The sequence below is a fragment of the Papio anubis genome, chromosome 4, assembly GCF_008728515.1.
Source record: "Papio anubis isolate 15944 chromosome 4, Panubis1.0, whole genome shotgun sequence".
In the NCBI taxonomy this organism is placed as follows: domain Eukaryota; kingdom Metazoa; phylum Chordata; class Mammalia; order Primates; family Cercopithecidae; genus Papio; species Papio anubis.
Genome location: NC_044979.1, coordinates 84,731,573 through 84,747,394, shown reverse-complemented (window position 1 = coordinate 84,747,394; position 15,822 = coordinate 84,731,573). Strand labels below are relative to the sequence as shown.

General features: G+C 34.7%; 1 protein-coding gene across 12 annotated transcripts in view; it reads left to right on the top strand.

Moving 5' to 3' along the window:
• DGKB (diacylglycerol kinase beta) overlaps window positions 1-15,822 on the top strand; it is an 808,853-nt gene that overhangs the window by 383,956 nt on the left and 409,075 nt on the right. For all 12 annotated transcript variants that reach the window (XM_017956905.3, XM_017956903.3, XM_017956902.3 and 9 more), the window contains one exon: window positions 4,187-4,347. In XM_017956905.3, coding sequence (XP_017812394.1) covers window positions 4,187-4,347 — 161 coding nt within the window. The remainder of the gene's footprint in view (window positions 1-4,186; window positions 4,348-15,822) is intronic.

Here is a 15,822-nt window from a genome sequence, read left to right as displayed (position 1 = left end):
AGCAATGCAGTGGTGGGCAATTAGGAGTGGTGAGTATTATGACTTTGGAAAGATAATTGGGAGCCAGATAATGCAGGAATTTGTTTGTTATTCTAAGGGTTTTATTTGATTGAATTTGGCATGCAAAGTGAAGCTTTGAAAGTCTCAGAAGCAGAGTAACACACTGACACATTTTCAAAACAGATTAATTTGGGGGTAGAAAATAAACTGGTCAGAAAATGTGAAAACATGCAGAACCATAGTTCTCCAAATGAGAACTTCTATTATAGCTGTTCTAATTACATAATAAAGTGAGTAGACTAGAGCTTGCATGATGTAAATCAGGCAAGTAGACAAACTGGAGGTACATATTCAGGCTCAGTTTAATTGTACTTACCAGTGGATTGGTTAGGAGTTTTAGGGAAAGCAAGGTATCAAGATGCCCAAGTTTAGCAATTAGGGAAATGAAGATGCCATTTGCTAGAGATTATTAACAAAGAAATATGCTTTACAGTGGGATTATTTCTTGACAGATGTGTAACTTTGAGCACATTACTTAAAAACTGGCTGTAGATTCCTCATCGAAGAAAATAATAGTGTGTACCTTGTAGGTTCTTGTGCTAAACTGATAAATTGTTTGCACAGTGTTTGTATTAGTTTGTTCTCACACTGCTCTAAAGACATACCCAAGACTGGGTAATTTATAAAGAAAGTTTTAATTGACTCACACTTCCAAATGACTGGGAAGGCCTCAGGAAACTTACATTCATGAAGGTGAAGGAGAAGCCAAGGCATGTTTTACATGACAGCAGGTGAGAGAAGCAAATGAGCAAAGGGGAAGTAGTCCCTTATAAAACCATCAGATCTCATGAGAACTCACTCACTACCACCAGAACTGCATGGAGGAAACCACCCTCATGATCTAATCACCTCCCCCCAGGTCCCTCCCTTGACACATGGGGATTATGGAGATTACAACTAAAAATGAGATTTGAGTGGAGACACAGAGCCAAACCATATCAATGTTTGTGTTAGGAACTTTATGCAGTTGCAGTAATTATTATTATGCTTAGTATTTGTAGAAGAAAGTACTTCATTCCACCATTAATCATTTGGTTCACTTAAGATTCAGGAAATCTTTTGACTTGAAGCCTCTTTTTTATAAGCATATATTTTCATATTTTGGAAAAGTTGACACTGTAAGTCTATAGGATATCCTAGCTTAATTAGCATTATTTTTGTAAATTTCTGGCAATCATTAGTCTCTCTTAACAACAATTTAATGGCAAGGAAAATCTTGTTAGTGTAAACTGAGGAGGTAAGTAATAGTTGTAAATGGGACACACTTTAATACAAATTTGTTGTTACATTTCTTTATGTGATTTTCATTTGCAACAATTTCTATGACTTTTTAGATTCAGTCATTATAACATCATATCATTAAATATAAAATAAATATTAATTATGTTTTCATTTTGTTTCTTAGCCTGGAGTGATTACAGGCTTTAAATCAAAATAATAAAAGTAAAATAGCGTTGTTCTTTTCTATAAAAAAGCATATTTAGTGGATTTGATTTATCTTTTTAAAAATCATGATCTTCTTGGGTATAGGAATCCTATTAATAGTTACACATCATTATTTAACAATCTTGAGCATAGATACATACAAGAAGTAGGGAAAAGATATTTGTTAAATGGGGGACTACAGTTTAGAGTTCATCTATATGAATCACTTCTGAATTGCAGATGTTGTAATTCTCAAGATTTATTTATTGCCTCTTTCTACTTTTGCTTGGCTAGAAGACAGATTTAAACTAGCCTTTTTCATGTTTAGTCATAAAAATCCCTGTACTCATATCTAGTGGTAAAGATTTTAAGCTGAGTGACCCTGCTGCAATCTAGCTGTGGTAATTGATTTTCATTACATTCATTCCTCTCATGTTCTCTCCTGGTTAGGTTGCTGTTCCTACATTGTTCCAGTGTTATGTTGGACAGTGCTGCTATTAACCTGAGACATGACTGAGAACAAATTCAACATTTCTTAAAGCATTATTATTTACTTGTATTTCTGCTAATTGTGTATATGTATACACATACACACACGATACTCCTGTATTATAATATATATTATTATATGCAAATTAATTTATGTCTAAAAACTATCAAGCTTATTCTGAAATGAAAGCAGAATTTGGAAAATAGATGAATATATTTAAGTGTTTTTATTTAATTCAGTAGGTAAAATAATATATATGTATATAATTTATTTGTGGAGCTATTACTTCTTAAAAGAAATTAACAATTAGAAATGAATTAAACATTTAGAATAAGGTAGCACTATTAAGAAACATGAAATATTAGTAAATATAATTATCATAATCTTGCAGTTTAAACCATTCAGTGTTTTGCCACTGAGTATTGTTATATGCATATTATTAATACAGCTTCAAATTATACTATAAGACATATGATAGCTTTTGAAATAATATTTAATGTTTTCAATGTTTATGTAATCATTACTTATTGTACCCTTTACTGTATGTATTAAATAGCATGTAATTACTTTTTAAAACTGTGTAAGGTAAGAAGTGATGATGGGCTCCAGAAGAGATATTTCTAGTTTCTGGTGGCCTTCACCTTCTAATAGTTAATTGAACAGATACACCTTAAGTGTAATGTATTCCTCTTTAGGGAATTTTGGCATATAAGAGTGCCTGTTTTCTTTTAACCCAATGAGTTTATTCAATGATATGTATGCTAATAGTTCTAATGAGGACTCATAGCCTCTGGCATTTCCTTGTTCAACAATTAAATAATGAACAGAAAAAAGCAAAATCTGAAAATATTGTTCCAACTCAAAATATCATTTTAGGACTGTATGTGTGCTTTTATATGGGTGAAGAGAGAGATGATTTAACTTAGTACAATATTTCAAATTCTGATGGTATCATCATCAGTAGTATAATATTATTGAGAACTTTCTATTTTCTGTTTTAGGCCTCATGTACTGAGATCTTTTTAAACATTATCTTGCTTAATCTTCACAAGAAACCTAAGTTTTTGACAGGGAAGGAAACTAATGTTGAGGGAGATTAAGAAACAAAAACAGTAACTCTGTCAGGTTTAGGCTGCAGTGATAACTATAATGTTATATACCTACAGGTAAATTGAATATTGAGAATGCAATATTGACAAGACTTTTATTTTCAGGTCATGTTGACCATCTATCATAGATTCATTAAAAAACTGATTTGTTGAGCATTTACTCTATGGCAGGCTTAAGAGGAACCTGTAGTGAGAAAAACACAAGTAACAGCAATGTGGTGTACTAGTTCTAAGATAGGGCCAGTTTTGAGAACTGTGTGTAGGGGACTGCATGAGGGGCATCTGAGCTATTATTTTGAAAGGGTGATTTCCAGAATGAAGTGCTAGCAAATTTATTAATTTTATTTAAATTTATTGTTTTAAAGATGGAATATTGCTCTGTTACCCAGACTGGGATACAGTGGTACAAACATAGCTCACTGCAGCCTGAAACTCCTGGCCTCAGCCTCCTGAGTAGCTGAGACTACAGGCATAAGCAGCAGCACTGGGAAGAAGTATTAGCAAATATAAAGCCGTGCCAAGGAAATAGATGCAAAGCAACCAAAAAGAAATGGGGTACCCTGAGTAGATAGAATAAGAAACAAAATTTTAAAACAAAGAGTAGGACCTTTGACCTAAATTGAAAGTTTTATATCACTAGAGATGAAAAGGTGAGAGAGTAAGAGAGTGATGGAAAGGAAAAAGTCTAAAATGACATCCACATTTTTGACTTTTGCAACTGGGTAGAGAATGATGTCTTTGCGAAGTCAGCTGCACATAAGGAAGATATGGAAGCAGAGAATTCATTCAATTTTGAATCTATTTATATAAAATTTTGTGGGGTATACAGTAGAAATGTTCACTTGGCAGTTGTATATGCTGAGAATTGGCACCACAAAAGAGAAGAGAAATACAGTACGCGTTACAAATTAAAGTTGAGAATTAAATATGGGTATCACTATAATGTTATAATTAATTCTTCATTTTGTTGTAGAATGTGCTTCAAAATCATTATTTATCTTTAGAATATTACATATGCATAAACACACGGAAACATAAAAGTACAGCTTTTTTATTTGGTTGGAGTTCTTTTCTCAAGGTATTTTTTTTTTTTCCCCGTTAGGTTATGAAGGTGAGAATTTGATGAAAATTCTAAAAGACATTGAAAACAGCACAGAAATCATGTTGGACAGGTGGAAGTTTGAAGTCATACCTAATGACAAAGATGAGAAGGGAGACCCAGTGCCTTACAGTATCATCAATAATTACTTTTCCATTGGCGTGGTAAGATTTTCCACTAAATTTTACCTTTATACCTGTACTGGATAATCACAGTAAGAAAACTTTCACACTATGAAAATTTACTGATTATAAATAATTGATTTTACCTTGTGCCATCAAAACATCTCTTCTAATAGGCAATTATTATTGCTCTAATGACTAATTATTATTTTTATCATCACTTACTAATTTAAAGTAGGAGTATCAGCAACTGACATATTTTTCATGTTTTAAAGTATAGTCTTTGTAACTGGTTTATTTGTGTTACCAAAATGAAGCTTAGAATGATTTAATATACTTACAAGTTTTAGAGTATAAGCTAAAGCTCCATATTGTTGAAAATGTGAATATATTGCATTAAATTTTATCTTACTTTGAGATTTATTTTATAAAATCATTATAGCTTACTAAAAATCTAAGAAAAGTCTACAAAAAATCCTGCTACTATTCTCAAGTGATTAATAAGTCAGAAGGCTGACTTTTCACTTCATTTCTTTTAGAATCTTACACAGAGTAAAATATTATTTGGCAGTTGAAATAGTTGTTAAAATTTTAATCCTAAAGGAATAATTTTAACAGTGATTATATGTATTTTTAGCCAACGATTATGAAATCTAAAAATATATAAAGCATTACATTCCATTTAATGTATGTCACACCATGCTAATTTTATGTCATGTCACATCACACACACACACACACAGTAAAAGGCTATAAAAAGGCTACTAGAATATAGAAAACATTGGTTGTGTCCATGAACTTAAGAGGTAAGCTACCTGGGTAAGAATCTTTAAGCAAATTATTTAATCTCAGTATCTCAGTACCATGCTGGTTATTATTTCCTCTCTCATAGAGTTACAAATATGATTGTACATTTAAAGAATCTTATAGAATGGTAGATAATAAAGGCTAAATATACAATGGTTACTAATACTGTAATGACTATTATTATTTGAAAGAAGAATGCAATGTCTCTTGATCCAGAGAAGCCCTCCTATTCACACTGGTATAAAAACAGTATTTTTGAGGGCTTTCTTAGTGTATCACTTACACACAACCTAATTCACTCATTGTAAGTGTACTTTTTAATGATTTTAGTAAATTAATCCAGTTTTAGAACATTTCTATTATGCAAATCAGAACCCTCATGCCCGTTTTTATTCAATCTTGGCTGCTTTTCCCAGTTTCAGGAAGGAATTGATTGGCTTTCTGCCTCTAAGATTCGTCTTTTATGGACATTCTGTATTTCAAAATATCCAAAATCTCACAAATAACCGCTAAAGGACTTACTCATGTAACCCAATACCACCTGTATGTACCTCAATAACTTATGGTAAAATAATTTTTAAAATCACACAATATAGGACTTTTGCATCTGGAGTCTTTCACTTAAGATAAAGTTTTTGAGTTCATTCATGTGAACTGTATAAATACTGTTTTCCTTTTTTGTTGTTGAATAGGATTCTGTTGCATGGAGATATCAGATATTACTTATCCCTTCATCAATTGATGGACATTTTGATTGTTTCCAATCTTTAGATATTAATGATGCCAATCTCTTAAGTCTCTTAGGATTCTTTGTTTGTTTTGGTTACTAGACTTTTTAACTCCTGAATTTCTACTTGGTTCTTTTGTTTATAATTTTGTATCTTTCATTAACGTTTTCTATTTGGAGAGTCATTGTTGCTATACTTTATTCTTTAAATGGTGTTTCTTTTAATTCTTTTGACATATTTATAATATATGTTTTGAAGTATTTATCTGTGAAGTCAAACATCTGTGCCCCATCAGAGACCTTGCTTGTTTGCTTGTTATTTTCCTAAAAGTGTGACACATTTTCCCATTCTTTTGCATATATCCTTGTTTTTTGTTGAAAACTGAAAATTGTTTATATTTTTAATTCCCTGGATTTTTATTTGCCCACAGTGGTTATTATTGTTCCTATGTTTGTCTATTTAGTGACTTGCCTGTGGAGCCTTTCTTTCTTATGGTGTATATTGCTTTGCTAGAGGTCACCACTGTGTCAAAATGGTTGTCTAGAGATTGTACTCAAACACTTCGAGCCAGTAAGTCTTCTTTTCTTTGTCATCACATCCATGTGTTCATTGAAGAATGTATTCAAAGTTCAGGCAATTAGAAATCACCTTCAGCTTTTAACATAATCTGCCATTTCCTTTTTCTCTTCTGCTCACGTACAAAACCTCTCATTTAACCAAGGATGTGTAGGTAACTAGGATCCTCTTATGTCTCTTCTGAGCATTTGTGTGGCCTTGCAAATCCATACAGATTTTTAGACAGCCAGGAATATATAGAAGTTTATCACAGCCCATATGAAAGTTTGATTCCAAGATCTTTTGTTAAATTTCTGGCCAATCTGCTAGTTAATTGCTTGCCCTAGAGTCAGTTTCACAAACTCAGGCTAGCTATAACATTGGCTCTCCCTGTTCATTTGCCACAGATATCACTACTGTAAGTGTAAGCTGTAAAACAATGTTCTAGGCCATAGAGATTTTCTGGCTTCCATTTCAAATCAAGTCAGCTCCACTCATAATGAAGCTACTTGTTTTCTTAGCTTATTCCACAATAAGGACTACAGCACCCAGGGACCTGGAGGCTAAGGAAGCAGCCCAAGACTGAAACATCACTAGAGAGTTCTTATCTGAGGCTCAATAGTTTTTTCTAAATATTTCTCATTTTTTATATGCTTCGGTCAATTTCCAGGGTTTCTCAACAGAGAAGAATTTTGCTTCTTCCCGAAGGACATTTGACAATGTCTGCTTGATTGTCATGACTAAAGTAGGTTTTTTGGTTTTTTTTCTTCTAAGTAGTAGGTAAAGTTGGGAATGCTGCTAAATACCCTCACTGCATAGGACAACACCTCAAATACAAAGTAAAGAATTATACAGCTCAAAATGTCAATAGTATCGAGGTTGAAAAACCCTTATATTAGTAAACAGAAATACACTTGACCTTTGAACAACACAGGTTTGAATTGCACTGGTCAACTTGTAGATATTTTTTCAATAAAAGTTATACCCAGTGTAATTTGCCTCCCCTTTCACCTTCTCCGCCTCTTTTGCCTCTGCCAGCTCTGGAACAGCAAGATCAACCCCTTCTCTTCTTCCTCCCCTTTAGCTTACTCAATCTGAAGATGATGAAGATAAAGACCTTTATGATGATCAACTTCCACTTAATGAACAGTATATATATTTTCTCTTTCTTGTGATTTTCTTAACATTTTCTTTCCTTTAGCTGACTTTCTGGTAGGAATAGAGTATATAATATGTATAACATATGAAATATATGTTAATTGGCTTTATGTTATTGGTAAGGCTTCCAGTCAACAGTAGAGTATTGGTTGTTAAGTTTCTGGATAGTCAAATGTTACACTCAAATTTTTTTGTCTGCAAGAGTGGTCGGCACCCCTAATTCCCATGTTGTTCAAGGGTCAATTCTATTTAAATACAAAAAGTCAAGGTGTTTGAAAAGGAGAAATGATACAAAACCAAAAAACTTGAAAAGGAAAGCTATTATAGAAATGAGGCAGAAAATGGCAGAGAGTAACAACAACAACAAAAATTCATAATGTTGACAAAACTGAAAGCTACATTATTGAGAAAAGTTAATCAGACTTATTGAAAAACTGATTTTGCAAAAGTACTGTAAAGAGAATTATAAGTAAACAATATATGGTGAAAAGGAAAAAATATAACAAGTAATAAAAATAATGATAAATACATATATATATTCCAATTGAAAAAATATATAATTGAAAATATATTATGACTAGTATGAGAGTACAGCAAATTTTCCAAATACAAAATCAACTTAAATATTCACTAGTATATTCTTATATTAGCAATAATCAATGAGTTTCCAAAAACAATAGCAAAAATAATTGAAAGTATCTAGGAATTAATTAAAAATACACATGACCTAATAAAGAAAATGTTAAAACTCTCTGCAAAGACACACAAGATCAGAATAAATGGAGACATTTTCTATTCTTATATGAGATTTCTTGATATAATATTCAAATTAATTTATAATTTAATGTATAACTACTCAAGATTGGAGCTGGAATTTATGGCAAACTTATTTAAAATACATATGACAAAAAGCTAAGTCAATTTTAATAATAAGGGCAGAAATAAATTTGTTTTACCAAATTAGACATGCTACAATCAGATTGGATAATTATAACAGAATGGTCCTATGAAATAATAGATGAATGAATCAGTGAGGAAGTACAGAGACACATACTGGAACTTAGTATAGGGATGGCACTAAAATTCACTGGGGGAATGACAGATTATTTAGTTGATAATGTTCAAAACTAGCTCCCTAGGAAGAAAAATATTTTGTTAGAACTCTACCTCACATTATATAAGTACATGCCAGACTTACTGCAAAACTAAATTTAAAAGACATTTAGAAACTAATAAAAACTGTGTAATAGAACGTTTAAGGCAGATCAGAACTAATTAAACAAATAAGGTGGCTTTAACTGAGTTTTCTTTTAAAGGGTCTTGTTCCCTTTGACTTGGAGCTCTTTTGACTGAGCATAATATGGGGATTAGGAGGATGAAGGGAGGAGCCATTCCCCCCGGAAAGATTTACTCCTGCCCCAGGAACACAAAATCGCAGTGCTCAGGGACATAATCACAGCAATAGATCTTCTACCTTGAATGTCATTCAACAAAGTCATCTACTCAGCAACTTGCATTTCTCTTCCTCAATCAATGAATCTAGAATATAATGAAATAAAATAAATTAACTATCTCAAACCATTCTCGAACATATAACAAATAGTGGAGTTGAAGGATTTAAAGTATATGGTATGCATCTCAACTTTATGCTATAACCAGCATGAAAAAGCTTAAGACGAGCACATAGTTTGTACTTGAGATTGTCTCTGGGAACCCTTCTGCTGTCTAGTTACAAAGTGATCTCCAAGTTTAATTCTACTCTCAGTATTGTTTTCATTATATCAACTATTTTCCCTTATTTACTGACTGCTAGCATTGCACAATCTACAAAGAAACTTGCCTCCGATTTTTAGAAAATTCAAGAAGGTTAGAAATATGTAGCTATGTCATCTTTATATTCATCATAATCTACCCTTTGTATTATTCAGAATGGGTTGACTGCTGGTACAAACAAACCCAAATTTTCAGTGGTCTGACAGTAATAAAAATCAGTTTTTCCTCAGACGACAGGTCAGGATGGGTTAAAAATTGGGGAGAGGCTCTGCTCTATTTTGTCAGTCAGTGACCCAGGCTCCTTCTATCTTGACAGGTAACCTTCTCTATTCAACAATTGAATGGCTAAAGAAAGTGGATTTTTTTTAGTGGGCCCATACCTGGAAAATGTAACATCATTTCCACTCATAACTCACTGTCCAGATCTCAATCACTTGCCTGCACATAATTGTAAGGAAGCTGAGGAAATAACTTTTGTCTATCTAGGAAGAAAAGGGAAATTGATCAATAACTAGACACTATGCCAATTCCTTCTTTTTAATGCTTTTCCAATTTAGCCAGAACTATTGGAAATGATCCTGAAATCATAATTAATTCTAAAAATAGATATTCTTCCACAGCGATGGTCCATCAATAAAAGCATATTTATTTAGTACCTTCTATGTCCAGGTACTGTTTGAGGATTAGCAATGAACATGATAGAAGTCTGTGTAGTCACTAAGCTTACATGGCAGTGAGGTGAAAGAAGATTGTCATGAGATGCTAGATAGCTGGACATTAGAAGCAAAAGCCAATTATAGATAACTTTAAATATCCAAGGAATAAAACTTTCTACCCCATTAGTTTTATTTCCATAATTGATTCTTCATTCACTTGTTTAATTAAACAAACAAAAAAACCTAAGCACTTATTTTTTCCAGGCTCTAGGGTTATGGGAGTGAATTAAAGACATGGGTCATCTGGCTAGGTGCCGTGGCTCACGCCTGTAATCTCAGCACTTTGGGAGGCCAAGGAAGGCGGATCACCTGAAGTCAGGAGTTCAAGGCCAGCCTGGTCAACATGGTAAAACCCCATCTCTACTAAAAATACAAAAATTAGATGGGTGTGGTGGCACATGCCTGTAGTCCCAGCTACTTGGCAGGCTGAGGCAGGACAACTGCCTGGACCTGAGAGGCAGAAGTTGCAGTGAGTTGAGATTGCACCACTGCACTCCAGCCTGGGCAAAGAAAAAAAAAATACACACACACACACACACACACACACACACACATATATATATATATATATATACACACACACAAGCCATCTCATTATTAGAACTTGGAGTTTAATGATGCAAGGAGATATTTTTAAAAAGTAAAAAACCAATGCACAAATATAACATTTTTGAAAATTATGATAAATACTGTGAAAGAAAACAAAAGCTACCATGAAGAACATCAACTATAGATCTGAGAGTCAGAAAAGGCTTATATAAATAAGATGCATTTAAGAAAAGATCCGAAGAATATACATAAGTGAAATGGACACCAAAGAGTTGTCATGAGCATACCAGGCAAGTATAACTGTATGTGAAAGATGAGATAAGAAAGGGCTTAGTGTCTTCAAAGCTCTGCTAGGTCAATGTGCCTGGAACATGGAGAGTGATAGTGGGAGTAAATAACATGAAAGGCTGCTGTTAACACAGCTGCCACCATATCTTGAAGTCTCCTGGAAGACTATGGTGTGATATTTGCCTTTTAAGTGATAGGTCACTAAATAATTAAATAATTATAATTAGGGAATGAGGTAACCCAATCCATTTGCAGCGGAAATTCTTCTACTAAAGGTGATAGTTGGATATTAATTGAAAAATAAAACAATTGTCATAAAAATGACACAAACAACTTTAAATATTTTCTACCTAAAATCTATAAATATAATTGAATTGGCCATCTTCCCTAGTAAACCCAGCCAATGTCTTAGTTTTGAATGTGAGTCACTGAGGTTCTACAAACTCTGCCTTGTGTAAACCACAGTCCATAATAAACTATCTATTATTTTCAGTTTCAGTTTATTTAAAGTAGAGTAAAATCTCAGAAGATACTTGTGCAGCCATATGAGTAAAATCTTTCTAGATACTTACAATGGTTTTTAAAAATCTTTTATAATTATTACCCTTACATATAATTATATAGCAAAGTTTCAGCATTTCATTGATATTAAATCTTCCTAAAGCATTTGACTTAGTTTCTATAAAATGCTTCTTTTTAAAATTATACTTTCCAATTATATGGAAAATTATACTTTCTAAATATATTTCATTAAATTATATAAGTATAATACAAACTGAAATAGGCATAAGCAGGTTTGGAAACAACACGAGTGACTCTTGGTCATCATAAACCTCAAAAACTAAAAAGAAAAATGTGCAGATTTCCTAGATGGTAGTCTATTAATAATATTTAGATTCAATATAATGTGTGAAAAAAATATTAATCTGGCCACTCACTTAACGGAAACTCAGTCTTTTTTTTTTTTTTTTTTTTTTTGAGACGGAGTCTCGCTCTGCTGCCCAGGCTGGAGTGCAGTGGCCGGATCTCAGCTCACTGCAAGCTCCGCCTCCCGGGTTCACGCCATTCTCCTGTCTCAGCCTCCCGAGTAGTTGGGACTACAGGCGCCCGCCACCGCGCCCGGCTAGTTTTTTGTATTTTTAGTAGAGACGGGGTTTCACCGTGTTAGCCAGGATGGTCTCGATCTCCTGACCTCGTGATCCGCCCGTCTCGGCCTCCCAAAGTGCTGGGATTACAGGCTTGAGCCACCGCGCCCGGCCGGAAACTCAGTCTTTTTAAAAAATTACTATATTAAAAAAAAATCATTCTGGTTGTCACATGGAGAATGGCATGGGAGTTTTCAAGAATGGAAGCAAAGAGACCATCCTAGAATATCTTCTAGTAAAATAAGATCAGATGAGGACACTAAGAGCCATGAATATTGAAAAAACTGGAGAGACTTAAGAAATATTTTGAAAATAAAATTGACAGTGTCCAGGGGATGGAAGGAAATAAAATATCCTGAGATTTTATGTTTAACTATTAGGTGGTCTCATTTACTGAGATGGGCTTAATTATTTATGATTCAGGTTTGGTAGAGGATATAAAGACTTGCTCAGTTTGAGGTGCTTGTCAGTGGAAATTTTGGGGCTATGGGTGGATATTTAAGTTGGAAGCTTAGAAGACTAGCTCAATTAGGGAGAATTTGGAGTCATTGACATATTTATTATTTCTATATGGCTATATGAATCACCTTCCTAAAATTCAGTGGCTTAATATGCTAACCATTTTATTATTCACAAGTCTGTGTGTCAACTGGGTGGTTGTGTCATTAGTGGAAGATTACCTGGAGCTAGTCTATGCTGGTTTCCCTCGTATATCTGGCAGTTGGTTCTGGCTGTTGGTAGGATGATGATGATAAGCGGCCATAAGATTCCCAGCATCCAACAGGTTAAGCCAGACTTTGTTACATAATGGTGGAAAATTTTTCAGTAGAAAAAGAGGGTAAAGCCCCATGCAAATCTCTTGATGCAAACCTCTGTTTGCATCCAGTTTGTTAATGTGGCATTAGCCAAAGAATGTCACATGACTAAGCTTACATTCAAGGAGAGAAGATGTAGAAACTACCTCTTGATGGAAGACAGTTACATTGCAAGGGCACATTCAGGATTGGGAGAAAAGTTTATCCATTATTTTCCATCTACCTAAACATATACTTAAATCAGTGTGGACTGATAAGATTAATAGGGAGAGCTCAAAAAGAAGAAATGGAACTTTAGGATAAACCCTTGATGTTTACTAATACCTAGAGTCTGCTAGAGGAAGATTACATGGGAAACGTCCTGGAAAGCAATGACCAAAGAAGCAAGAGGAAAATAAAAACTATACAATGTTTAGGTAAGCAAAAAATAAATAAAAAATAAATTAAGAAGAGAATGGCTTACTAAATAGAAAGCTGCTGAGAAGTCTGGTAAAAACAGGACAAAACAGAAGAAACTGGGCCAGTGAAGATGCATTTATAAAGACTATATAGTAACAGATGAGATATTTTAAACATGAATTTTTACATTCCACTTGATATTAAAATACAAATAACAAGAGTGATATCAGCAACGTGGCAGACTAGGAAGATCTTCATCTTCTTCCCCTGACAAACATATAGCTTCAGAAATATTTTACAGACTAATTCCCTTTGTGAGAAATCTGAAAATCTTTGAAACACCACTGTACCTTGGGAGAATGCAAAACCAGACTCATTTAAGTAGGTAGGGAGAATCGGGTTCCCTTCTCACTGGAGACCAGGCCCAGGCACATCATCATATGATCAGTAAGAAACTCCTCAACCTCCAGCTTTACTTACAGGAAGGGGTTAGTTTGAATGTCCAGCACTTCCACTTTTCCAAGGTATCTCCCTGGAAGACTAGCTTCTGTCTTTGCAGGTTGGAACACTAATGAGTCCAGCAAAGCCAGCCACCTAGGGGAGAATACAGGCAGTGGCTTACACTAATGGACACCATTGATCCTTCTCCTTGTTCAGCACAGAGCAGGCAGACAAAAATTTTCAGCTCTCAGCTTCTGCCTGCTTAAATTAAAAGTAGCTCCATGAGTTCATCACCCAAATTTCTCCAGGGCTGCCCAAAGAGGTAGCACTTGTCTTATCATTCTTGAAGCTCTGATGGGTCTAACACAGAGCTGCCTTTGGGAGAATGGAAATGTTGGCTTGTGCTAGTAGAAGCCATAGCTTTTTCATTCCCGTGGCTGAGCACAGAGTGAGCAGAAAAATTACAGTGACCTGCTTTTCCCTGGGGAAGGAAAAGTTGGTGAAGACCCCAGAATATTTCACCTGGCTAGTTGTTGGGGGTCTTTTCCATACAAGGCTAGTCTGTGAAGACAGGGAGAGGTGAATGTTTTGTCTAATGTACAGATACCATCAACATAGAGAGTCAAAAAAAATGAAAAGGTAGACAAGGATATTCCCAACAGAGGACTGAAGTAAACCACCAAGAACAAACTTAAAAAAAAAAAACAAAAACAAAAACAAACAAACAAAAAAAAGAGTTATATGATTTATCTGACAGATCATTTAAAAGAACTCTCATAGAGATACTCACTGAGGTCAAGAAAATAATGCATAAACAAAGTGAGAATTTCAACAAAAAGATAGAAAATATTAAAAAGTACCAAATAGAAATTGTGGAATGGAAGAAAACAATAATTGAACTAAAAAATTCACTCAATTCTATCGACTCATTAACAGACAAAATGACACTTACCACTTTGAAGATTTCAAGAATTTTAGAAGGTTTATGTCAAGAAACAGAGGGAAAACCAAATATATATTTCATTACAAGAGTTAATCTCCAAAGTATGTAAGTAATTTCCACAAGTAAATAGTAAAAAAGGAATAACCTAGTGAATTAGTCTGTTCTCATGCTGCTAATAAAGACAGATCCAAGACTGGATAATTTGTAAAGAAAAATAGGTTTAATGGACTCACAGTTTCACATGGCTGGGGAGGCCTCCCAATCATGGCAGAAGGCAGAAGAGGAGCAAAGGTATGCCTTACGTGGTGGCAGGCAAGAGAGTGTGTGCAGCAGAATTCCCCTTCATAAAACCATCAGCTCTCCTGACACTTATTCACTATCACAAGAACAGCATGGGAAAGACCTGCCCCCATGATTCAATTACCTTTCACTGGGTCCCTCCCACAATACATGGTCATTATTACAATTTAAGGTGAGATTTGGGTGTGGACACAGCCAAACCATATCTTCTCACACTTATCCCCTCCCAAATCTCCTATCCTCACTTTTCAAAAATCATGCCTTTCCAACAGTCCCCCAAAGTATTAACTCATTTCAGCATTAACTCAAGAGTCTGCAGTCTAAAGTCTAATCTAAGATGAGGCAAGTCCCTTCTGCCTATGAGCCTGTAAAATCAAAGGCAAGTTAATTGCTTCCTAGATACAATGGGGGTACAGACATTGGGTAAATACACTCATTCTAAATGGGAGAAATTGTCCAAAACAAAAGGGAAGTCTGAAATCAAATAGGTCAGTCATTAAATCTTAAGGTTCCAAAATGATCTCCTTTGACTCCATGTCTCACATCCAGGTCATGCTGATGCAAAAGGCAGGCTTCCATGGCCTTGGACAGCTCCACCTCTGTGTCTTTGCAGTATACAACCTCCCTCCTGGCTGCTTTCACAGGCTAGCATTGAGTGTCTGCAACTTTTCCAGTGCAAGGTGCAAGCTGTTAGTGGATCTGCCATTCTGGGTTGTGGAGAGTGATGGCCCTCTTCTCACAGCTCCACTAGGCAGTGCCCTAGTGGGGACTCTGTGTAGGGGCTCCAACCCCACATTTCCCTTATGCACTTCTGCACACTAGCAGAGGTTCTACTTGAGGTCCCCACCCCTATAGCAAACTTCTACCTGGACATCCAGATGTTTCCATACATCCTCTGAA